Genomic DNA, 26,449 nt, shown 5'->3' with positions numbered 1-26,449 from the left:
ATGTGAGACTTAATGAGGAGGCTGGGCAGAGTGGCACAAGGACCCCATGTAGAGATTTTCATTGAGTGGAGCTGCTCCAGAAGCAGGCAGACAAACATGGTCTTCCAAGAAAGAGAATAAACAAGAGCAAGGTCATGAATGAAAGGTAGGCTTGCCGCTTTTTGGTCTATTTTTTTTTTCTAACTCTGTTTTATAAACAGAAAAATAAAGACAGTAGCAAAAAGCAACATTTACCAATGCTTCCACTTCTCTGGCGCTTTTCCGCATGGTACGGCTCGATACGGCTCACTTTTGGGGGGTACCGATACTAAAATGTGACGTAAACACTGCAGATCACTGATCGTCAATATGGCGTCATTGGATTTGCACACGACACACCAAACCCGCTAGATTTAAATAGGCTGCAACAGCCACCGCAGTATCATTTGTTCGCACAACTTTTTTTAAATGACTTGCTTTAAACGATCATCCCACCCACCTTGAAGCGGTACTAAACTGCAGTAGAAAAGCAAACCGAACCAAAGTAAAGCGAGCCAAGCCGAGTCGTACCACGCAGTGGAAAACCATCTTAAGTTGCATTTCTATATGTGCCACGGTTATGTTATGTTTGGACTTTTACAAGACGTTTACAAGACAATTATATGCTTAAAACGGATAGGCTACGTCTTTTCTTTGAGTTTTCCGCATAGGGCCTACAGACATTGTCAAAACGATCCCAATTCACACGGATCTGCGGAAACAACTTAAAACGCTGCATTCTGCTGCCAGTCCATTAGATGCCGATGAAACACTATAGACTGAACACGTAATATGCATGCGTTTTTTTGTTGTTTACAGGGAAACCATTTTCAAAAAGCAAAAGTTAGCGGTTTCAGTCACCCAAAACGCTGTTGTCGTGTAAACGGCCAAAACGCATACAAAGTAAAAACAAAACAAAAGAAAAAACAGTGTTGTTTAAACAGCCCCTTAGTTTGTTTATCTTCAGTCACATGTTTCCTTTGTTCTAGTTTCCTGACACTCTTCCTGACAGTCACTATGGTTACTGATTATGATTATTCATTCTGTTCAGCTGTGTGTCATTGATTACCCTCATTTGCCTTACTATTTAAGTTGCAGTTTTTTAAATGTTTATTTGTCCAGTCACATATGTTACAGTTGTGTTTAGTTTGCCTGCCTTTTTTGGATTATCTTCAGTGTGGATTATTAAATACTTTTGAACCTGCTCTTCTTCTTCTTCCTGTGCTTACTACAACAAACAGTTGTAACATGATGTCCATTAAACCTTAAAAATACCTCTTTACTTTATCTTCCTTATCCCTGTACTGTATTGTGTCTCATCAATTCTATATAAACCACTCTTGGCAAAATCAGGTTTCCACCATTTTTTTTTCGCTCCTCACCCTCCACAACCCAGCTTTAAAGGAATAGTTCAGCCAAAAATGAAAATTAGCCCATGATTTACTCACCCTGAAGCCATCCTAGGTGTATAATATGGCATTCTTCTTTCAGACGAATACAACTGGAGTTATATTAAAAAATGTCCTGGCTCTTCCAAGCTTTATAGTGAGAGTCAATGGGTATATTTTTTTGGAAGTCCATCAAATCGCATCCATCCATGATAAAAGTGCTCGAAACGGCTCTGCGTGGGTTAATAAAGGCCTCCTGAAGCGAAGCGATGCGTCCGTGTACGAAAAATATCCATATTTAAAGGGGTCATATAATGGTACATGCACTTTTACAAGTTGATTGTACTGAAATGTGTGTTGGCAGTGCCGGTACACAACCATCATAAAATGATAAAAATCCATCCAGTGTTTTTTTTTAAATCTTCTTATATGTTTTCCCCCATCTCAAATCAAGCCGTTCGATTTTGTGACGTCACAAAATTGACGCCCCCTCCCACGATTGTTGATTGACAGCAGCGTTTCAACACAGACCCGCCCTCGCTCGTGAGCGAGCTGTCAATCATAGTCCGTGCGGACCGGCGCGGTCATTGTTGATACGCTGGAGCACTGTCTATGAGCAGAATGGCGTCTAAGCGATTGTGGTGCTCTGTTCTTGGGTGTAATAAGGAACACAGCAGTCATTTTGATGTTCCTAAATCCGAACCGCTGAAGATGCAGTGGCTGAGTTTGTTTTCGAAGGGAATATTCCCCACGATCAACGTCAATGCTTTCATGTTTGCGCGAATCATTTCACCAGACTGCTTTACAAACGAGGTCAATATAAAGCTGGTTTTGCTAAGAAGCTGCTCCTGAAAAAAGGATACCAACTATTCGTGTTCCTGCTGCACCTCCAGAAGAAGAAGTGAGTGTAACGTTTTATTAACCTTTATATTAATATTTATATTAATCTTTGCAAATCGCTTGCTGCACGCTTCACGATGAATGCGGCTGTTTACACTCAGGGTACATTACGGCATGTTTTCTATATATGACGTTCTCAATATAATTCATAATCCCACGTTTATAATGAACAACGCGTTATGGTTATAGAACAGAGGGGCGGGGTGAGCAAAGCTCATTATCATTTAAAGACACATGCACTTAAACGGCATGCTGAAAACAGCTGTTTTTGACCAGGTAAAATGAGTGTTTTCTTACAATACTAATGAGAATTTTGAATTAAAGTATATTACAAACTTTTAATTTAGACCCTAAAGAATCATATTAGCTTGTACAAAAATGGCATTATATGACCCCTTTAAAACTTTATCGACTAAAATAACTAGCTTCCGGCAGACGGCCGTATGCAAGTCGACTAATGCCAAAAGAGTAATCCTTGATGATGTGTGACGTAGGATAGGAGTAGTGTGAGCTTTGATGCCTCTCACGGTTCAAACAAACAGGGATGGTCAACCGCGTTCATCATTACGTTGTGCGTCAAGTTCAAGGGTTACTCTTTTGTCGCAACTCGACTTGCATACGGCCGTCTGCCGGAAGCTAGTTATTTTAGTAGAACTATCCCTTTAAGGGTGGAATCTGTTTCCATGACAATGCCTATAGTCTCTGAGAACTAAGATGATTATTTTTGCATGTCTGAATCAGTCTCTGTCTGCTACATATGGTTTTCTCCCTGAGCTACCTCTATCTACAGAAACTAGTCAAGAAAGAGGAGTATTTCCGTCTGTGGTCTGATTGAAGGATACGAAGGATATACTTGATGCATCCTTCAAATTTAGCTGAATGAAGGATGTGAAATGAAGACTGCCTTTCAAGGATCCTTTAAATTGAGACGTCCTTTGGCGGCGCTTGATGACATGCGCCGAGATATGCAGCCTTACAAAAAATAACTGACTGTAAACGAGTTGGCACTGAACTTGTTTTTTGTTTTGGTGTAAATTAATCACTCACGAGATCTCGCGGATTAAAATGTGACGAGATTTCTCGCCGAGGTGAAAAGCTGTCTCGCGATATCTCATGACAGAGTGTAAGGGTGTCGTTTTGCTTTCTTTATAGAAATAAAAACGATTTAATTTTGTAAGATAACGGTCACTTCAATTGAAAACTATTGTAAATGTCTGCTCTGCTCATCCAGCAAATAATATTTTAACATATTTATTGTAATAATCATAATAATAAAATATAATTATAATTGCGGTTGTGGTTAAGGCTACATTCAGCTTGTAGAATCTACAGTATTTATCTATTATTCATTTAAACAAAATACTTTGAACAAAATTCATTCTTTTAAAATTGTTATAAAATTGTTAAAATTTTGCAGATTTTGTATGCAAATGTATGACTGCAGCGGTATAATCAATGCATTTCATTTTATTGTTGAGGTCCAGATCTTTCAGTGCACACATTTACCTTAAAAGGAGCCCTTTGCTCCATCACCAGTGTTTATTTATGTGTGGTGATGTGATTAAGACAATATAATTGATGATTTAATGATTTCATTTGTTCTGTTTATTAATTTCAGAAAACCTGTAGCAATAGAGGACATTTACTTGCATCATTTACTGGCATTCACTGAAATGTCTTGAGTCTGTTTATGAAACAAACCCTTGAGCAATATGTGTTTAAACCTTAGTGTTCACAACCATACATTTTAAAAGCAAAACAGTGCTCAACTGTGACATTATAAAGAGAGGGAAAGAGATACAAAGTACCAATAAGACAGAGGCCATTTGGCCACTGCCACAGATTGCCCTGCTGAAGAAGTGTCCACTTCAAATCCATTTGGATCTTGAGTGAACTTCAAAGCCTGAGGGGCCTTACTGGAGGAATCAAAGGCTGTTTAAGGGCCAAGAAACAGGGCTTGAATGAACTCTAGCCACCAGCTATCAAACTAGAAGAGACTTCTGCTCAAACAGCTGCTGCATGAGAGCATCACACATTAAAAGAACAGCCATGAAGTTCAGTAATGCAACATAATTTGTTATCATCTAGAGGACCTCTTGTTCTTTTTAGGGTCATGAAGGCAAAATACTTCTTTTGATTACTGCCATTGCTTTCAAACACTCAAAGATTTCCCACACTCGCATTCACACACACACTGCTTGTCTCTCAGCCCCTCTCCTTTTCCCACACTCCTCAGCTATCGTTGCTTCTTCAAATCCAAAATGCCTGTTACCGTGGTAACCACACATGGTATCATAATATTTCACACCTTTCAATGAGGCATCATAGAGAGACATCCACATTGCAGATATACATTTTCAGAAAGCATCCACGCAGCTGATTATGAGAAGAAACATTGAGTGAAGGAAAAGAGAGAGAGAGAGAGAGAGAGAGAGAGAGAGAGAGAGAGAGAGAGAGAGAGAGAGAGAGAGAGAGAGAGAGAGGGGGGGGAACAAATATACAATTGAAGAAATTTAAGGTGAGCATAAAAGGAGCAAATGCTATACATGTAAATAGCTGAGGATTGAGAATATTCTTGAAAAATTTAAGTTATGAAATGGCATGTTAAAAGGCACTGCTAACTAATGGTAACCAATGTTAAGATTTTTGCAGCATGGATCTGATAAGGTGTAAAAATGTTTCATAGTAGGCAATTAGTAATAATAATAAAATAAATACAAAAGTGATGAATAACATCAAGGGTAGTTCAATAAAATACAGTGTCAGGCCTGATCACGTTACATCGGGGGGAAAAACTTAGATAAATAATTAAATAAATGCTAAAAGAATGGTTATTGGTTACACCAATAAAAATAACTAAAATGGTTAGATAATGTTGCTCCTTAAGAATGAACAATTCCCGGTCATCACTTTTTACAGATTACTTTTTACAGTGACTTGTTTTGAGGGGAGAAAATATGATACTGGAGCTAATTTTAGCAAAAACAATTTGAGATTAGGGCACTTAATGAGTCATGCTGGCTAATGGCTAATGTTGATCAATTAAGATTAACAATATAAGATGTTAGAGGGTGACAGAAAATGTTGCACTCTCCATACTGAGCGGCAATGTCACTCTAAGAGGAAGAGACAGCTTCCCAGGAATTGGCGGCTGTGTTGTTCTGTTCAGACATTCGCCCTCTCAGAGCAGACCGGGCATCCCTGTGTCACTCTGAGAGGCAGAGAAGAGCTTTATCTGCACTGAGGAGTCCATTTCTTTTTTTGCTATGTGCCATGACTTCACTTTTGTCTCACATATGTACTAAAGCAACTGCAGGAGATTGACTCATCACTAGTTGGCTGTGTAGGAGGACAAGACAGAAAGGGACACTCATGAAAAATAGAGATGGATACATAGGCTAGAGAATGGTGTCAAATCCAAGTGCAAAGAGCTTTACCAGTCTTTCCAGCTGATTTTTTTTTTTTTTTTTTACTGTCATTTTTGTGTCCTACTGCCACTGTTTTTTCCCTTCTCTTTCCTTCTTAAAGTAAATCTGATTATTTAAATGTAGACTTCCAGATGCTGATTGCACTGTAAAAATCTCACTCAGATTGCATTTATATTCACTTACATCAAACTCCACAATAACCTAAAAGAAGTTTATTTGTAACCTTGATTTTCTTTTTTAATAGAAAAAAAGGTGTTTAAGTTACAAACTACAATCTGTTTGAATATTTTTGGTAACTTTGAATTTACTAGCCCTAAAGAATTTTGAGTTGAAGACGTTTAGGCTATAGGCCTACTAGACTATTTATATTTTAAATCTGCATTTATTTATTTATTTTTTTTTTTTTTTTTTGATGAACCCTATACTATTTTTAAGTTTGGTCTTTACATTATTTTAAATACGTTTTTATAAAACATGCCGTGTGTGTGTGTGTGTGTGTGTGTGTGTGTGTGTGTGTGTGTGTGTGACGTGTGTCTTAGCTAAATCTTGTTTGCGCTGAATCCGGAAGTCTTGGACAGTAACTTGCAACATACTGTAGGCTACTTTGTTAAAATGTTGGGAATTTTATTAGTTCCTCCAACGTTGTGGGTGACGTAACATGATCGATGAAATGTTTCGCCGGCCGCTGTCCAGGGTCCTGAGGCGTTTTCTGGAGGAGCTGTGCCCACTGCAAGCGCAGCTGTCTCCGGATATGGGTCAAGCATGAGCTGAATAGTGAAATCCTCAGTGTGCACAGAACAAAGGTTAATGCGGTATTGTTATTTTTAACAAAATATTAAATTACAACATTTTTTAAAAATAATCCACACTAAAACTTTGGTAATGTAGGCTATTTGTAATTTTACTGATAAACTAATAAATAATTAAAGAACGTAGGTCAACACCGCCCGATGCAAAAGAAAGCGTTCAGCCGCGAATCCCGCGATGGTTGCTATGGTTACCTCCTCACGCGAACGTGTTCAAGTCTTCGAGCTGTTCTCATCTTCTGACTTGTTGAACTATATATATACTGAACTATTGAACTATATAGCCTGGCTACGCCTATATGTATGTGGGTGTAAAAAAAAAAAAAAAAAAAAAAAAAACCAAGATATATACTCACACATTTGACCTCGTTTTTCACGACGGTACGTGGACTACGTGGACAGCCTTAAAACACGAGAGAGAGAGAGAGAGAGAGAGAGAGAGAGAGAGAGAGAGAGAGAGAGAGAGAGAGAGAGAGAGTTGGGGTGTTTGAGGGGGTTCATCAAAATGCGCAGCGCATATCAGGGATCATTGTGAGTCTGCGCGGATAACCGCTCGGCAGTGTTACAACACAATACAGCGAGTTATCCAGACAACATCCCTTACTTCAAACCTTTACTTTTCTATGTAGAATATATGTGCTTTATTTTTCTTTCGTTGCATAATTAGACGTCTGTAAGAGAGGCAACTGTTCCCTCGTTTATGCTAGAGAGAGAGAGCGAGAAAGAGAGAGAGAGAGAGATACTACTTGTCCGCAGAAGTTTTTCGGGGCGTCTGGGAATGTTTGTGCACCAACGCGCGCCTCAGCAGTAAGAACGCCTGTAACTGACAGCGCGAAACACTCTGCATTCTGCATCGTGTTACGTCCTTTTGCTAGACCTACTGCCTACTGGAACGGTAAGGTTCATGATTCATTGTATAGCCTGCTATCCATTCCTGCAGTGTCCGTTTAGTACATTTTCTATTGAAATGCATTCCATTCCTTTTCTGGTTGTCTGGCTAATGAAATTGAATGTAGGCTACACGGATCAATAGCTATCGAATGAAAGAATTATGGAGGAAATACAGCTATTTCAAATGTCAGTTTTTATATTATGCATTTTACTATGGAATTGGTGGTCGAAATGCTATTTAATTAGGTTGGTTTGAGAGTGGGTTGAAGGCGGTCTGCGGTTTAGTGTATGGTTCAAGTAGCCAGCTGGGAGTTCTGCGGTTTGCACGAATTGTTAAGAGGAAGATTTACCGTTTTAGTGCAATGTGCATTCCTTATGATAAAGGGGAAAAGGCGTTGAAAGCACAACAAGAAAAATAAAAATCAGCTTCCAACATAGCACCGTTTAAGGACACATCACTGTCATAGAGCTGCTGCACATGTTGTTATTTAAACACGTTAGTAAGAGAGCTTGAATATCACAACTTAAATTAATGCTTGCCTACCGTTCAACTCAGAATTGTCCACCGTATTGCGATGATTTCTTTTTCACGTTATTGCTGCATTTTAGTCAGTGCCTTCCAAGACTTTGATTACATTCATTCTACATGAATTGTAAATGTGGAAGCCTTACTATACCCACGCCACACCCAAACTACAGTGCGATGAATATGCCATAAAATGGTACCAATTTATAGCGTAATGTATGTAGGCATATTCGTTTGGGTCCATCTCATGTAGCCTAATGCAGATATTGCAGAAATTGTTATTACAGGCCTACAACACTTGAAATATTGCATTCAAGGTCTTGAATTTATGTATTTTGCCTTTATGCATTTTTAATTTATATTGCCTTCTCATTGCAAAAAAAAAAAAAGAAAAAGAAAAAAGAAAAAAAGAAAGTATTTTTGCATTTTTTCCAGTAAAATATCTAAACATATGCTTATTCCCTGTTTTGAAATTAAATATATTTAGGCTAAATATGTTCAAATATATTTTCCCTTAATCATCTTCCACCTTATTATTATTAATTATTATTATATTTGATTATTATTATTATTTTATACATTATCTTTTTTGTGTCAGTATAATTTTTTTTACAAACTTTTACAAATGCATGGACACCACCTTTAAATCAACTTTTTTGATGTTTTTTTTAAGTCCTTATCACAGTTAAAATGATGTTATTATTACATGTTGATGTGTAATTTTAATTAACTCATAAAAAAAACTTTAATTGACTGGAGTGAATAGGAGATTAGTCTCTCTCCTCCCTTCCTCTTTCCTCTCCCTGTTTGTGTTAGACAGTATAAAATATCCACTGAGCCTCTGTAACTGTTATCGGGATTCATTTCTAGTCTTGTTTGTCTTAGATGTCTTCTGAGGCAGAACCCCAAAAGTTATTACGTTGCATGTGTATGTGCAAATGAACTATTTTACAATTTTACGCTCGGTGTAGTTCTGTGTGCGTCTGCTAGTGCACCATTAAAAATGACACCACATATAGAACCACTCACTTCTAATGACATAAGAATTGAAGATGAACATGTTTATATGTGTTTGATATTGATAATCCAGTTTAACACGTCCCAAAAAGAGGCAGGATATTAGCATAGCAGGCCTTTCTGAGCTGCAGTCAATGTGACATTTAAGACAAATTGAAATTTTAATCGATTATGGCATCACTTTTATACTACATAAAAGATTGGTCTATATTTTCGGCACTGAAATAAAAAAAGGCCCATTACTACACTGCATGCATTATTATTATTATTATTATTTTTTTTTTTATCAGTGCTTCTTTGTGCATGTTCATCATAAAAATGTGCAGCTCAAAAAAGATTGTTCATTCTGAACAAACATATGTAAATATGAAAATGCATGTGTGGATGAGGTCAGGTCACTGAATCAACCCTGCAAAATCCAGCGTCAGACACCAGTACTGATTAGTCTCTGCAGATTTGCCATTAGTGTGTATTGTAGTGTGTGCATCTCATATGCAGCCACAAACAAGCAGAACTGGGCATGTACTTGCCCACACACACATTTAGTTCACTCTACTTTGTGACAGGCCAGCTTTGTTGACCTCACTTTTTTCTGTGTTCAACATTTTTTGACATTGGGCATAAATTCTACATTCACATTTTGCCAGCCTGTTGTCAGCAGCTGACACTCTTTGAATGATTTTTACACTACACACTTACACTACAGTGCTGCTTTGATAATAACAAATCACTCTGTAACCTGGAGGCTCATGGCACAGTAATTGAAGTCACCCCATGCAATCCCTTCTGATTAGTACTGAGAAAAAAGGATAAAGGAAGAAAGAGAAAATAAAAATTCCCTAATTCCTGATTTATGCCATGTATTCGCTCAATGTTTTAAAGAAAGAAATATGCTAATGGTTCCTTTTCAAACAACAATTGACAATCTAAATATAGCTGCGCAGACTTTAGTGTCTTAGTTCCCGATTGGTCAGCCTAATGTGGCATTAACACACTCTAATAAGATTTATGAGGAATATTCAGTGCAGAAACGAGGCCAGAGATCCATCTTATACATGTGCGACAGATTTAATCCATGGATGAAAATGAGAATATCCACTGAATATCCCCTTTCTTTCATATCCCTTCTTTCTTTCTTTCTTTCTTTCTTTCTTTCTTTCTTTCTTTCTTTCTTTCTTTCTTTCTTTCTTTCTTTCTTTCTTTCTTTCTTTCTTTCTTTCTTTCTTTCTTTCTTTCCACACACTAAATCTTTACCTTGTAAACAGTATGACCAGTCTGGACATATTGTGAGTGGTATAGGGTGACAAATTATTTTAGCTTCCAATGACCACTAGCAAGTGGAGCAGGGCAGATCTAATACAGCTATATAGCAATATTGGAACATTGCAACATTGTGGTGTCTTTGTGCTGTGGGTGCGTTTGATAGATATTATTGTGGGGAGTTAAAAACCAGGGTTGTCAGCTGGTCAGACTGACATGCCTTATTACCTCTGCAAAGTCATTTGGAGTGTGGTAATAGCTGGACCGCTGGACCACTGGCCACAGGTGCTTGGGGAGAGAGATAGATAGATAGATAGATAGATAGATAGATAGATAGATAGATAGATAGATAGATAGATAGATAGATAGATAGATAGATAGATAGATAGTCACATCTTCACTTATGCATTTGGCCAAAAGTGACAGGACTTTTGTATTGTTAGAAATTTTTTAAAATATCAAATAAAGAAAAGGAAAAAAAAAAATCTATATTCATGGAAAAATTCTGAAATGAATGTATCACGGTTTCTACATAATTATTAAACAGCATTGTTAATAATATTGATAATAGTAACATTGATATTAATAATAAATGTTTTTTGAGCAACAAATCAGAATATTAGAATTATTATTATTATTATTTTAAGGATCATGTGACACTGAAGACTGGAGTAATGATGCTGAAAACAAATAGCATTCAAATAGAAAACAGTTATTTTAAATTGAAATAATATTTCACAATATTACTGTTTTACTGTATTTTTGATCACATAAATTCAGCCTTTGTTAGCATAAGAGACCTCTTTCATATAAATAATAATAAATAAAACCAACCCCATTTTATTTTTGCATGGTATTGTATTCAATGATGTGATGCATTCATTCAAAATAATTTCAAATCAGATATGTCAAGATTATTAACACATATACAAAACCAATTGTCTTTACTTCTGCAATGGTATGTGAAAATAAATCTCATTTTGGCCCAGAACTGAGTTAAATTGCACTGGATGTCATAGACCTGAAAGCCAGGAAAAAAATGCTTGAGGCACGGCACTAAATCTGTTACAAACTCTAGGCTATGAAGTGCCACCTGTCCCTGAAGTATGTCCTTCAGCTAGTCAAGCTGTCAGTAGCAGTGTTTGACCTCTAAACAGCAACACAATAATATTTCATCAAAAATAAAGAAATTGCAATGCAACTGAATATATATATATACTGAGGAGGCCCACCTCCCATATGTTGTCCTGTCAGTAAAATTAATTGTATCTAATTGTGAAGGCATGCCCTTTTGTGGAGAAGGATTGCTGCGGTAAATGTGCCCTCGGGAGTGTGCAAAGGGATAGAGTTTAGACATGCAGCCTTTCTGTGGCCTCTGATAGCTTGAACACACATTCTGGAATGTTGACACTCACACACATGTGCAAATACTGCCATACTATCACCCACTGAGTCCCATAGTCACACTTCAAAGGCAATGGAAACACAAGCACAGACATACACTTTCACATACACACATTCCTAGATGACATTTATTGTAAAACTAAATTTTTTACCCCACCTATATTTCTTTGGATGTTTTGACATTAAGTTGGGTTTTTGTTATAACTTTACTGAATGAATGGGGTAAGAAAACCCAAGTTTTTCCTTTTTGCGAGCATAATAAGTTGTTCTGTTATCGTAAACGTACTATAAATGTCACTTTTTTGTGCATGCGTGCATGTTTGTTTTTGCAAACCTCCCAGTCTAGAATGTCTCAGTGTGATCTTGAGGCATCGCTGGGGGAGTTCTCAGCCAGTCAGCTTCATTATACCCACTAATTACAGCAAGAGCAGTTTCCAGAGCAGCTGTTCCTCCCTATCTTCCTCCAGCCCTCCATTCAGTTATACGTATCCATCCATCCATCCATCCATCACACTTATGCTCTCTTTATCTCTTTCATTCTCCCATCTGAGTGTACCAATGTCTCTCTTACAGCTCCTTCACCACCTTCATGTGTTTGGTGCTGTGCTGAACAGAATTGAATAAGCAGTTATCCCTAAGCAATACCGTGTAGTTGTCTGAGTTGCGTCATAAGGCTGTACTTTATGATACAGGCCTTTTGGATAAACAACTTAACAACAATCACATGCCCTATCTTTTCCGCTCCACAGTCTGCATACTGTAGTTGGTCGCAAGTATGGTGTAATATATCGACTAGTTGTTGAAACCAACCCAATCTCATAAGAACACATAACTATTTCACAAGGTGGTGATTTAGTGCGAATTCATATAATGCTATTCATATCTAAACATATAAAGTAAGCATGAAGGTCCCTAAACCTGACCATCAGTGGGGCGTAAGCAGATGGTACGAAAAGGTATGAATGAGATAGTACAAAGGCTGCGTCCAAAAGCTTTGGCAGGTAACTTCTTGTTTTGATGCTCAGTTAGGCAATGACTTTTCAGGCAGCGTTTGCACACGAGGTACTTCATTAATACTTTTGTCTCCTTTGTAATTTGGTAATTATTATTTGCAAAACTGTTGATTGTGATGGAAATTATGCAACTGAAGGACAGCTTTATTTTTTTTGTAAATGAATATTAACTGAAATAGTGACATTTTGTAGAATTGTTTTACTTGATGTAAGCATTATCATTGTTTTTTTTTTATGTATTACTTTTATGATGGATTATCATGACCTTTTGAAAGTTTGTGTCTGAAAATACAGGTAGTGTAAAACAATAGCATTTAAAATAGCCTAGTTCTAATATAAATCGCCTTTGAAGATAAATGAGACTAAATGGCATGGAAAAAGTTTCCTAGACAATTTTAATTTCATTCAAGTTGAAATCTGTTAGTCCCTGGGACATTAACATTTCTGTTGTCGAAGAAACACCCGAAGCTGCTGTTACTTTTTAGCTTGATAGCATTTCTTCACCCGTGTCTTGGTTAGCAGAGCCTGAACTCACTTTCACTAGTGAGGAAAACTGAGGTCCCCGCAAGGTTACAGAGCTCTTGATGTTTGACATTTTGTCACAGTTTGAATGAACGCCTCAACTGGATTAAGCAGAAACTAAATTCTCACTTGCATCTAAAACCTTTTTTTTTTTCAGATCTGATGATGATTTGAAGAACTGCAACAGTTTTCCAGTGAACCTGTTTACCATCCAGTTCTTAGTTGTCCCCTTCTGCTGCTGCTGATCGGCGGATATAATAGCATCAGTGCTCCAGACAAAATGGCTTCCACAGTGAGAAAATGTCAGCACCTGTTTTTAGCACTCATCCTTATCCCTTTGGTAAGCTATGTGCATATTTTGTACATAAACAAGGCAGATCCATTAAATTAATAGATCTGAATTGCATGAAAGTAAACATGATGGAATTGAAAAGAACAAAACATTCCTAATTGTAAAATAAAGACTGACTAGATATACAAGGCTTCAGAGAAGAAATATTCTGAAGAGCAGAATAGAGATTGTGTGGGAGAAGGAGGAAGAGAGAGACTGAGCGTGAGAGAAATTTATAGCAGGGTGGGGTCTGGGGGGAGAAAAAGTGATCCCTGCACATCCTTTTTCATCCTCTTTCTCTTGTTATTGCTTTCTGTAAATAATCCACATGCAATCTGTCAAATCTAGCTGCCTTTATTGTTTCCTGGATGACTGCTCGTTTCATACACATGGTATCCTCTTGTAACTGAGGGGAGAAGTGCCATCTTGGTTTACATGAAGAACCATTCTCTCTTTGGTCTACTGTCTGTGCCTCCAGCTGAGTAGAAACAAACGTCCAAGGGCAATTTACGTCACATACACACTGGCACTTAGATGCTTCCTGGCATCCAATAATCATTGGCACCAGACAGGCCAAATGTAAACTGTCCAAGAGCCAAAACAGTTATGGTACAGTGAGTACTTCAAGCAACAAAGGCCATGCTGTTTTATTTCACTTTATGTTAACACTACAAACTGGCAGTGGCATTGCAATGGAACATTTACAAAAGGTTACACTCCTGTTCTGTCTCAGTTTGCAGTTTTAAATATGACCATTACAGGATAAAAAATGTTACTTCTGTTGACAAAAACTGCTTAAAAATATCTGCCAGTGACTTTTTATAAAAGAAAGTCAAAAACATTCAAAAACTAAAGGCAAAATTAACCTTTATTATCATTGACAAATGTGTTAAGACAAATAGAAAATGTAATAAATGACAATTGAGCAATTAGGTGCAGCACAATACCATATACGACACATTAAAATGACTAAAAATATACGAAACTATGCACAATGGGGATATAGTATCCAAGTCATAATATGAATATGATTTTGCCCATATATAGCAAAATCTAGGCCATTAAAAATTAATATATAAAGTATTTATTAGTTTATAATAGAAAGTCTATTTTTATAACTGGTATAGGCTACGAATTAATAACACTTACCCCCATGCATATAATTTTTTATCCCACAAAATTCTAAAATACAGATTTAGATGGTTTAGGTTTGATTTTGATTCCCTTGTTTGTGTTAATACTCATGGTAATCTAAGTTTAAAAGAAAAGAGTTTCCCTACAGACTAAACTAATCCCACAGTACAGTCCTTCCAATTCCAGTTAATCTGGGGATTACTGAAGTGATACAATGTATGGGATTATTGTTATAGGAGAAAAACAAATACAACTTGCATTGAGTATCTCCTCTTTTCTCCTATTTCCCTCTATACGTTTTCAGCATAAAACGACATGTGCTGTTTCATTAAAGCTGAAGTATGTGTGTTAAAACACCTCCTATCAACTTCTATCCCTTAATATGCAAAAACAACTATAAATAAAACTATAAACTACAGTAAATATTTTATTTATTTATTTATTGTTTGTTTGTTTGTCTTTTAACGCAGTGTAAATGCTATGTGACATTCCCAGGCAGTATTAGCCATACTGAAGAACACACACACAGAAAAAATAAGTTCATTTCACACCTTCCAAAAAAAGTCACTGCCAAATCAAAAACACATTTCAGTTCCATAAATGAATGTGTTCATCATTTTAGTGAAGGATAAAGGGGACAAAAAAAAAAAAAAAAAAAAAAAAATTTTTTGATTGACAGCAAAAAGAGCCGGAGGAAAAAAGAAAGACAGAAACATACTGGGAATAAACTAGTTCTAAGGATTTGCTTTTTGTGTGTGTGAGATTTTTTTTATGTTGCTGTCATGATGTAGGAGTGAATTACGTAGTCTCTTTATGATGGAAATCAGCTCTGTGTTGCAGCCAGGGTGAGAACTTACACAGTCCTCATGAATATTAATGCAGGTGCTCAAGTTTATTAAATTTTGCTCATGTTTTCAAGGCAACACACAAGGAGCATGGTGCTCTGAGACCAGTCATCACACTAACTACAATCTCAGGGGTTTAAATCAGCAGTAATAGGGAGGGTTTCAACAGTGATTAGTTCCCTTTCAAAGGAACTCGTGCTGCGTCGATGTCACTTTGGGAACGCCCCTGCATGATTGTGTCTGAAGCACTTGTGTCAACTAGTCCAATGGCGAGAGTGAACGTCATGGGCGGGTGATGTCATGACCAGGAAAGGATAAAAAATGCATGACGTATATAGTGTGCACTATCGGGAGTTTTCCCCCGCTACTGTTTACTAAAAAAATAAAAATAAAGACTATGCAATAAGAATCGAGTGGCAGAGGCAATATATATATATATATATATATATATATATTTAAATAAGTTGGCTGCATTTAATTGAGAAATTAAATGATGAATGCTTATCTAACTTTCATTAGTTAGAGACATGTACAAGTTCAGCCTTTCATCCAGAACTTGTTAACTTGTCTGGTTGATATTTTGCTTTGTTTAATTTTGAGGAATTAAACAAGTTGGCAGCATTTAATTTTGAGGAATTAAATGATGTATGCTTATATGACTTTCATTAGTTAGTTCAGCCTTTTATCCAGACCGTTTTGACTTGTCTGGTTGATCTTTTACTGCATTTCATTTTGAGTAATTAAATAAGTTGGAATTAAATGGTATAATACGGTGCTGCTGCTGTCCACCTCCAAGGAGATGGATGTGCTGAGCATTGAATTAAGGGAATTGAAGATTCGCCATCTCAATCCCCTGCGTACAAGTAGTTTTTAGAGTTTATAACTTCCATGTCAGGGCCTTCCAGTTTTTCCCGATATCCACTAATACAATTCGAGATCCTGGATCAAACCCTTTCAGCTCGGTTTTTCAGTTCTCAAAATATGTTTAATAAAGGGGGCTGAAAGAGCTTGGGTATGGGCCGATGCCAACGGCAGAACAGACGCTTGCGAGCTATGAGTCCTGTCACGGCTTAAGGCTCCCCTTAAGGCTCGGCATTACCCTCCAGGCCATTTAGAACTACTATGGCGCTGGTGGGTAAGGTGTAAATGGGGGGCTGCTGGGCGGGGCAGCCCTAGCCATTAACAAACTCCTTGTACAGCATAGAGTGTCATTTCCTGTGCTCTCCCTCAGAAAGATTGGGGACCGGGATGGCATTCCCAACCGAAGCCTTTGAAGCAGAAGATGGATCTGAGGACCATTGTTCCTGCGAAAAAGGCTTCGGCCAAAGAAAGGTCCTAATGCCACTGGTGTCAAACTTCTGAGGGCAGCCCCGACCGAGGTGGAGCGGTGTACACCTCAGTATACAGTGCCCGTCCCACCTTGGTGCTCTCAGGGGGCCGTTCTGCCAACCCCGCCACCCTTGGTGCCTCGGGGCGCAGCGGTCTCCAGCGAGCACATGGCTCAGTGTCACCACGACGCTGCGTCAAAATCGCACCCCCTGAGGGGGGTTCAAAAACAGTCAGTTTGGTTGTTTCCTGCCAGTATGCTTCAGGTCACTGAAGTGGCTGTTCCAATTACACCAGAGGCCAGTCTCGAGAGGCTGGTACCCTTAGTAGACTATCTGACAGAATGGAAGAATCTGCCAAATATATCTCAGTGTGTCCTGCAGATCATAGAGTAAGGCTACAGAATCCAGTTCGGTTCTCGTCCACCACACTACAACGTTGCTCACGTTAGTGCATCCCGAGCAGGCTCTGGTAATGGAGCAAGAAGAGAAAACTCTGTTAGTGAAGGTAGCTATAGAGCAGGTGTATTCACCCAACAGAGAATTGGGTTTTTACAGCCATTACTTCATTGTACCGAAAAATTATGGGGGGTTACGTCCTATACTAGATCTCAGTTGAATCGTGCAGTCAAGAAACTCGAGTTCAAAACTGCTTGTAAACCAGGACAGGTGTATGGTGGCTTAGAAGCCTTATTATATAAGGCAGGATCCCTGCAGGATGTGGTATGCGGCAGGCTGGTCCTCTCCGCTCACATTCGTAAGGTTTTACAACTTCGACCTGGGCGCTACCCCAGGTTCACAGGTGCTCTTGTCTTAGTTGTGCTCTCAGTTTTCACACAGACAGGCTCTGGTTCGTATGCCGTTCGGGCATTCTCGTTCACAAAGCGTCATCGACGCAGCACAAGTTCTCTGCGACGCTGCATCACTTTGTCATACTCCCTGTTTTCCTGTGATCGACTTGCTTCGGCTAAATCGAAGCTAACGCCGGTCAGACCGGATGTGCTTTTATCCTTTCCTGGTCGTGATGTCACCCACCCGTGACTCTCGCCATTGGACTAGTTGACACAAGTGCTTCAGGCACAATCATGCAGGGGCGTTCCCAAAGCGTCATCGACGCAGCGTCTCGTTCCCTTCTCAGGGAACTAGGGTTACAGTCGTAACCTGAGACATTTATTATATCCAATAACTTGATTTCATATTCTGTTAAATCCATTGTGTATTTTAGGCAGTTGCTGATGAAGGATTTTTTTTTTAACATGGGGATCTGTTGCAGTTTTTCATAAATACAAAAATCCTTTTGAGAAAAAAAATGGGGTCATGCATGCATGATGAAAAATGTCATTATCTATAAACAATATTCAGGGTGCTTTCACACTGGCAGTTTAGTTTGAAACAGGGCATGGTTCGCATGAAAAATTGGTAATGTGAAAGCTGTCATGCAGACCCAGGAGTGCACTGGGATACTGAACCCGAGACTACCTGTAGGAGGTGGTCTGAGTTCAGTTGCACTGGAACTGTGGTGTGATTCACGTGAATGTGAAAGCAACTCGGACTCGGGTGTGAGCTTGTTCAGGAAGTTAAAGGAACCTGCACATGCATTTTAGCTGATGATGGCATCACTAGTTCAACAAAACACATGTAAGGGATGACAGTGATGATGGTTTAATTTGGATTCAAGCGAAAGTGAGTGTGCAGTGTAAACACACAACTGTAACCCTAGTTGACAACAACAAACAACGCTGCGCACATATCCATCAGCAAAGTTTGGACACATGTGTGAGTAAGATGCACTCTAACTGACGGTATATAGTCAAAATTAATTTGTATATGTTGCAAATTTTCAACTGGATGGAGAACACTACCTCCTGTGAGAAGAAAACTATGTAGCCTACTGTGGAACATTACTCAATTTTGTTTTTCTACAAAAATATAAGATGAATGGCCTGGTAGATACATGATGCAGGAAGGAGAGATTTCTTAAAGCTTACACTGAGTGGGAGAGATACGAAGGAACACACGTTTGGATTGGTTCAGAATTTCATTCGACCCTGGGCTAAAGATAATTCATGTCTTGTGTGCTGTGTGTGGGTGTGTGCACTATTGTGTCTATTTGAAAACTGTTTAATTTTAAGATAAGCAATATTCAAGAACTGCTAGGAGTGGGCAGCAGGTTATGTATATATACATATATACTTTTTTAGTTTTTTACACAAATTTAAAGGATATTTGTGAGAAAACATTGCTGCAACAATGGGATATTAATACTTATATTCAAAGCTTTGCAATTAATGTATTTATTTTCCCTCTGAGCTCTTCTAAAAGATCTAAAACTTAAACTATGTTTATAATGAATGATGTCTCATAAATGCATTTAACTCTTAGTAGAATGATGTTTATTGTCTGGAATTTTGAAGCATGTTGGTAATTTAGAATGGAATAATTGTATTGAATTTATTAATTGTTCCTTGAAAGTCTCACTGTGTTTGGCTGCTGTTGGGCTGCTGTCATTGTTTATTTTGTAACCTTGTACTCTGTCAGTTCTGATGTATCATCACAGGATACAAGAACTGGCGGATGAAATGTTGCTTTACAGAGAGTCAGGGGCCCGCAAGTGTGCTCTGTGGAAAAATTCAGAAAAAAACAGAATTAAACTAATGAATACTATTTCTACTAATACTAATTATTACTAATGAATTATTATTTTATTAAAATACCTTTATTAAAAAATAATCAATAAGTATTTTTTGTCTTGATAATATTTTAAAGACATTTATATTTTTATTTTCCTATTTTTTTATTGTAATATTTGCGAAAAAAAAAATATATATATAAATAAAATAAACATAATGCCATGTCTGTGATACATTTATGCTCTCGAAGAGCCTAAACACTGAAGCAGCAGAATACAGTTGTCAGTCCTGTATTTGAGTGCCAACACACTCACACACTCATGTTCTCACATAGTTTAGTTATTTATGAGAGTGACAACCCCATTCTATAAGCAAACTCATACATTTTCGAACTCACAATCACAACAGTATTTCTCGGCAGTCCCCATGTGAGAAGGGAACCATACTGTAAATCTACATCTGAAATTGTATTCTCCGAGTGGGTACTTTTTCGAATATGTACTTATGAGACCATTAAAAAGTATGCACTGAACACCTACTGTGTCTTACATTTTACTTACTCACTTACTCACATTTCACTTGTGTTTGAAACATCTTTCAGATCTACTGCATGCATCCAGACTGTGTCATTCAGTTAGAGAAAGAGAAGTGCATGGAAAGGATGGCCATGGATGACCCCAGCAGTGAACCTGAATTAGGTAAGTGTACAGTCTGTGTATGTGCTTTTACTTAGCACTAGTTCAGGCTAGAGACAAATTTGTCCCAGGAACTCACCCAGTCACCAACAATCCTCACCATGATCGAAAAACAAACAAATATGTGAGTCTGTGGAGGTGGTACTTATTATTTGTCAGACTGTGTATGCATACTATTTCGATCCACACATTTTTCAATTTAAGAGCCACACATAAATGTTGTATGTTTCTGTTATATGCAGTGCAAAGCTATTAGTGTTTAGATGTAAATGGAAACAATAGATATACCTGAAACTGCTGTTCCCTTTCATGTCGGTCACTCCAACGTTCATCGGAGGGATCCGACAGAAATGGGATCTTCGCAGAGAGACCAATCTACTTAGAGAGAAACTAAACGAGCCAATGCACATTGGCATGCGATAATTGCACCAGCTGCTTCACACACTGCGGGTATATAATGAGCAGCAGGTGCAACGCATCTTTGCATTTCACTTCGGAGCCGAGCTGATTCATGTTCTGTTCCAGCAGTCTTACTTCTAAAGACTTTTCGAGTGTTCTTTTTGGAAGAAGCCCTACTATCGGAGTACTTTATGATGTAAAGCCCTACTATTGGAGTACTTCCGCATACTTTATGATGCGGAGTCCCTCAAGGCTCAATTCTTGCGCCACTCCAGTTCAACCTGTATATGCTCCCAATGAGCCAAATAATGAAAAAGAACAAAATTGCTTACCACAGCTAAGCAGACGACACACAGATCTACTTAGCCCTATCGCCTAACGATTACAGCCCCATTGACTCCCTGTGCCAAAACTTTCTTCAGTTAAACAAAGACAAAACTGAAGTCATTGCGTTTGGAAACAAAGATGAAGTTCTCAAGGTGAACGCATACCTTCACTCTAGGGGTCAAACAACAAACAATAAAGTCAGGAATCTTGGTGTGTCACTAGAGTCAGACCTTAGTTTCAGTAGTCATGTCAAAGCAATAACTAAATCAGCATACTACAGTATCATCTGAAAAATATTGCAAGAATTAGATGCTTTGTTTCCAGACAAGACTTAGAGAAACTTGTGCATGCTTTCATCACCAGCAGGGTGGATTATTGTAATGGACTCCTCACTGGCCTTCCCAAAAAGACCATAAGACAGTTGCAGCTCATACAGAACACTGCCGCCAGGATTCTGAGCAGAACCAGAAAATATTAACATATCACACCAGTCCTCAGGTCTTTACACTGGCTCCCAGTTAGATTTAGGATTGATTTTAAAGTATTACTGGTATATAAATCATTCACATTTACATTTACATTTATTCATTTAGCTGACGCTTTTATCCAAAGCGACTTACAATTGCTATATATGTCAGAGGTCGCACGCCTCTGGAGCAACTAGGGGTTAAGTGTCTTGCTCAGGGACACATTGGTGTCTCACAGTGGATTCGAACCTGGGTCTCTCACACCAAAGGCATGTGTCTTATCCATTGCGCCACACCACCCCATTCAATGGCCTAGGACCTCAATACATTGCAGATATGCTCACTGAATATAAACCCAACAGATCACTCAGATCATTAGGATCATATCAGCTAGAAATACCAAGGGTTCACTCTAAGCATGGCGAGTCCGCTTTTAGCCATTATGCCAGCCGCAGCTGGAACCAGCTTCCAGACGAGATCAGATGTGCTCCTACAGTAGTCACATTGAAATCCAGACTCAAAACACATCTGTTTAGCTGTGCATATAATGAATGAGCACTGTGCCACTGTACGTCCGACTATTTGTTCTGTACTGTATTTTATTTTATTTTGCCTCAGCGGATTGCACTATTTCCCGCTGTTGGCCGTGTACATCCCCCTGTGCGCTTAGACACTAGAGAGAGCAACATTTCCTAAAAGAGCTTACATGAGTGTGACATTCCACTCGTGTGTTTCTGGATGCGGTTGTTCCCTGTCCTCATGTGACGGCCACGATCACTGTCTCACATGCCTGGGCTTAAGCATGCTGAAACTGCATTTGTGGGTGGTTCATGTTCTCTCAGGAGAACATGACCATGTCAGCACGTTGTTCATCTTCCCTTTCTCGCAAGGGCTTGAGCGTTCAACGTGCTGTGTGCCGTCGAGCTGACACAGCAACACGGCGCGTCGTGCGGCGCTCTAGATGCGCGGTCGAGACTCGAGTACCTCACACGAGGTGAAGTCCCTTTGCCTATTCCCCGATCTAGTTCCTCTTCGTGTGGCCACCTCTTGACTGAGATTAAGTCAAAGCGTTGGCCCTCGGCCAGACGATGTCCACCCTGGTGGTCCAGAAGCGCCCCCCTGGCTAAACCTTGCAGAGGTGCGAGATATCACCAAATGTGCCTTTCTCGATGCTCTCATCTCACAAGGTGGCTTTTTCGGCGACACTGCCAAGGACTGGGCCCAGCAGTTCTCCGCAGTTCAGAAGCAGGCTGAGGCAATCAAGAGCTTGCCCCTTTGTGCTTCAAAAACACTCGTGGGCTGCCCCTCAGTCTCCTCGTCGCCAAGGGCGTCGTTCCCCTGCAAAAAAAAAAAGGGGGACTCCGCCACAGCCAGCTCTACTGTGACGTTAAGCTTCGCAGGGAAACGACGCCGTTCATCTCAGCCACCGAGCGGTCAGTGAAAAATCACCTCTGAGATGGGCAATCCGGACCGGGATGGAGCTGCTCTTTCCCCGGAGGAGGGCCGGGTTCAGAATAAAAATTTTTTTGGGCTCAGCCAACGGTACCCACACCTTCAATAAAGAGCAGTTTCTGAAATCTCAGGGTGCCACGAGGGTGGGGACGACAGTGTGCACCGCCGTGCCTCACCACTCTCGTTCCCGTCTCCCCAAGAGGACCAGAATGGCAGCTTGCGATGCTATGCCTCGCAGCTCTCGTTCCCATCTTGGCAACAGCGTGAGAATGACAGTGCACGACGCTATGCCTCATCACTCTCATTTCCCTCTTCACAAGAAGGCGAGGTCGACAGGGTGCGCAGTTACGAAACCTCTCCACTCTCATTCCCTTCTGCAATCGCCAGCAGACAGCAGTATGTGGTTCGAGAACGCAGTCAAGCCTTCCCACGCATCCTCTGTCCACCCATGGAGCCAGGTGAGTGTTGCACCGCACACACAGACCCCACTCCCAGCCGCCTCAGTGCCTCTGAGTACAGTCGCTAGTACGGTCTCTCGGAGCCTGGCTAGTGCTCCCCAGACCAACCCGCTGGCTCATCCGCACCATCAGACTCGGCTATGGGATTCAGTTCGCCCGGCACCCTCCCAAGTTCAGGTGCATCCGGTTCACCACAGTGATGGCTACTGGTGCTCCTGTCTTACGGGCAGAGATCGAAGTCTGACCGGCGAAAGACGCGATCGAGCCGGTCCCTCCAGCCGATATGAAGTCAGGGTTCTACAGCTCCTACTGTACTTCATTGTACCCAAGAAAGGCGGTGAGTTACGGCCAATCTTGGACCTGCAAGTTTTGAATCGGGCCCTGCACAATCTCCCATTCAAAATGTTCTTGCAGAAACGCACTTTCGAATGCATCCGTCCCCAAGATTGGGTTGCAGAGATTCTTCCTCGACACAGGCCCTTCCTGCGCTTTGCTTTTGAGGGTCAGGCATATCAGTACAAAGTCCTTCCCTTTGGGCACCTCAGCCTGTTGGAACTTCGGCTCAACTGGGACAAGAGCAAACTCTCCCCTGCGCTTATCTCAGTATGGAGCTGGACTCGGTCAACCAGACAGCACGCCTCACAGAGGAGCGCGTCCAGTCGGTGTTGAACTGCTTGAATTCGTTCAGACGCAGGACAGCGGCCCCACTGAAACTTTTTCAGAGGCTCCTGGTACATGGCATCCGCAGCCGCAGTAACGCCGCTCGGGTTGCTTCATATGAGACCACTTCAACAGGCCGGGTCCCGAGATGGGCATGGCAGAGCGGCACGTACTGGGTTTCCATTACCCCACATTGTCGCCAAACCTTCAGCCCGTGGTTGGACCCTTCATTTCTACAGGCAGGTGTTCCCCTAGAACAAGTGTCCAGGCATGCTATGGTCTTCACGGATGCCTCTGCCACCGGCTGGGGGTCCACGTACAACGGGCATGCAGCTTCGGGTCTGTGGACGGGGCCACAGCTACATTGGCATATCAATTGCCTTGAGTTGCTAGCAGTACGTCTTGATCTCAGCCGCTTCAAGGTGCCGCTTCAAGACAAGCATGTACTGGTCCATATGGACAGCACTGCGACCGTTGCGTACATCACAAGGTGGTCTGCGCTTCTGCGCTGGACGCAGAGGTTCTAGGTGACCTACCCCAGGCGGTGGTAGACACCATCACTTCTGCTAGAGCCCCTCTACGAGTGCTTGAGTGGTGTTCTTCCTAAGTGTTATCCAATGTTCTCACTGTGTGGGTCTTGCGGAACATCAGTGGCCAGGACACCCCACATAAGCTTCTGCCTCTGGGAGAGAAGTGCAGCTTATGCAGGGCACTGGAAGGGCCAACAACATGGCATGTTGGTAGGGATCCCATTTCTGTCGGATCCCTCCGACGAATATTGGAGTGACCGACATGAAAGGGAATGTCTCGGTTACATATGGTAACCCATGTTCCCTGAAAGAGGGAACGGAGACGTTCGTCCCGTCGCTATGTTGTTGTACCATCGCTGCAGACAGCCGGGTCCCTGGCTTGGCTCCTCAGCGAAAACCAAAGATGCGTTGCACCTTCTGCTCATTATATACCCGCACTGCGTGATAGAAGCAGCTAGCGCAATTATCGCATACCAATGTGCATTGGCTCGTCTAGTTTCTCTCTAAATAGATTGGTCTCTCTGCGAAGATCCCATTTCTGTCGGATCCCTCGGACGAACGTCTCCGTTCCCTCTTTCAGGGAACGTGGGTTACCATACGTAACCGAGACGTTTTAGTCATCTAAATATAGAATACTTGCAGTTATTCATAGCTATAATAAGAAACGTTTTAAATAAGTTTTATAATGAGTTTCAGTTTAGATTAGGTATTTCACAAGTGATCTGAAATAAATGGGTGACAGAATTAAACCTAATGCTGTCAGACTATAAGCTGAAGAGTTTAAGACACTGTGACGGTCGGTTCGCAGGAAATGGGGGGAAAATCATAAGCTCAGAGCTCTTCCAGAACTGATTCTGACACCCCTCCAGTGCTGTCTGCATGTGGCATTGATCATAATCCTTTGGGCAGTCACAATCATAGACAGTAATGAGATACTGACATTTTGATTTGACAAGGAGCTGTCCTTAGGGAATAGACTCATGCGTTAATATGTAACTAGAGCTGCGCACAGTTTTAGGCTATAAGCTGAACTGAGTGCTGAGATGTACATAGAGCAAATAAATACAGAAAGCACACAATACACAAGACTATTTGCAACGGTCAGTGGATTGTATGGGCTACTTATTTACACCGCTTCATCTTCATCCCATTATTTTGCCTTAACTTACTCATTTACTTCACCTATTTTAAGCTGCTTAAAATAAACACTGATTGGATCATTGGCTCTTTGAATCATATATTTCATAAGAGGCAAAAATTATCCTACAATATGGAATGCCTGCGATGTGTTGTATTTCTGGAAGATTCTGGAGAACTGAGACGAACACCCCTGTCTTTTATCTAATCATGCATCTGTGTCTAATTTACAAAAGTAATTATGGCTGCCCTCAGGAGAGGAATCATGATTTGTCATTTTGTCTGAGCGTTGCAATGTTTTTCCTGGAAGAAAAATGTCCTCCTTGCATCCCCCAAAGAATTGAACTTTGCTTGTTTAAGTTATCATATAATGTTTAATTTCTTAAACTATAATAATAATAATAATAATAATATATATATGTTTGTAGGATAATCTCCCAGCAGTAGCTATCTTACATCAAACTCTTCACTTTTCATGCTGTCTTTGGACTGTGCTATAGCCATGCTTATGGCCAACTAAACAAACAAGACATTGGAATATAATTTTATCGATTTCCTTCATTCAGCCATTTTATATGGGCTTTATCCAGTTTCTAAAGCTTACTCAAGTACAAGCTCCTCATTTGGGTCTGTGTTTGGCACTGCTACAAAGAAAATGAGATTTATACTGTATAAATACTTAACATGACAGACAATAAAGAGTGTTTGACAGTTATCGGTCTTTAATGGCTTCTCAGTGCCAGCTCTTGAGTGATACACGTCAATTTGCTTTAAGCAATCAGATGATAGTGCTGGGGGCCCATCAATTATTTGTCTCAAACAATAAAAAAAATATATAATTATGCATTAAACCAAATCTTATTTTTAATAGTTAATAGTTAACTTC

General features: G+C 40.0%; 2 protein-coding genes across 2 annotated transcripts in view; one reads left to right on the top strand and one right to left on the bottom strand.

Moving 5' to 3' along the window:
• The first annotated feature begins 6,989 nt into the window (after positions 1 to 6,989).
• The window catches only part of adcyap1r1b (adenylate cyclase activating polypeptide 1b (pituitary) receptor type I), a 30,104-nt gene continuing 10,644 nt past the window's right edge, over positions 6,990 to 26,449 (top strand). Inside the window, exons 1-3 of the mRNA XM_084425041.1 lie at positions 6,990 to 7,435; positions 13,331 to 13,513; positions 20,040 to 20,136. Coding sequence (XP_084281167.1) covers positions 13,454 to 13,513; positions 20,040 to 20,136 — 157 coding nt within the window. The 5' untranslated portion in view covers positions 6,990 to 7,435; positions 13,331 to 13,453. The remainder of the gene's footprint in view (positions 7,436 to 13,330; positions 13,514 to 20,039; positions 20,137 to 26,449) is intronic.
• Positions 19,215 to 26,449, bottom strand: part of ghrhrb (growth hormone releasing hormone receptor b) — a 59,727-nt gene continuing 52,492 nt past the window's right edge. The window contains exon 14 of the mRNA XM_084425040.1: positions 19,215 to 19,426. Within this exon, the coding sequence (XP_084281166.1) occupies positions 19,320 to 19,426 (107 nt within the window). The 3' untranslated portion in view covers positions 19,215 to 19,319. The remainder of the gene's footprint in view (positions 19,427 to 26,449) is intronic.

Source organism: Rutilus rutilus (genome assembly GCF_951802725.1).
Source record: "Rutilus rutilus genome assembly, chromosome: 12".
Taxonomy (NCBI): Eukaryota; Metazoa; Chordata; class Actinopteri; order Cypriniformes; family Leuciscidae; genus Rutilus; species Rutilus rutilus.
Note: the sequence above shows the minus strand (reverse complement) of the source record. Positions and strands in the feature narration are given on the sequence as shown.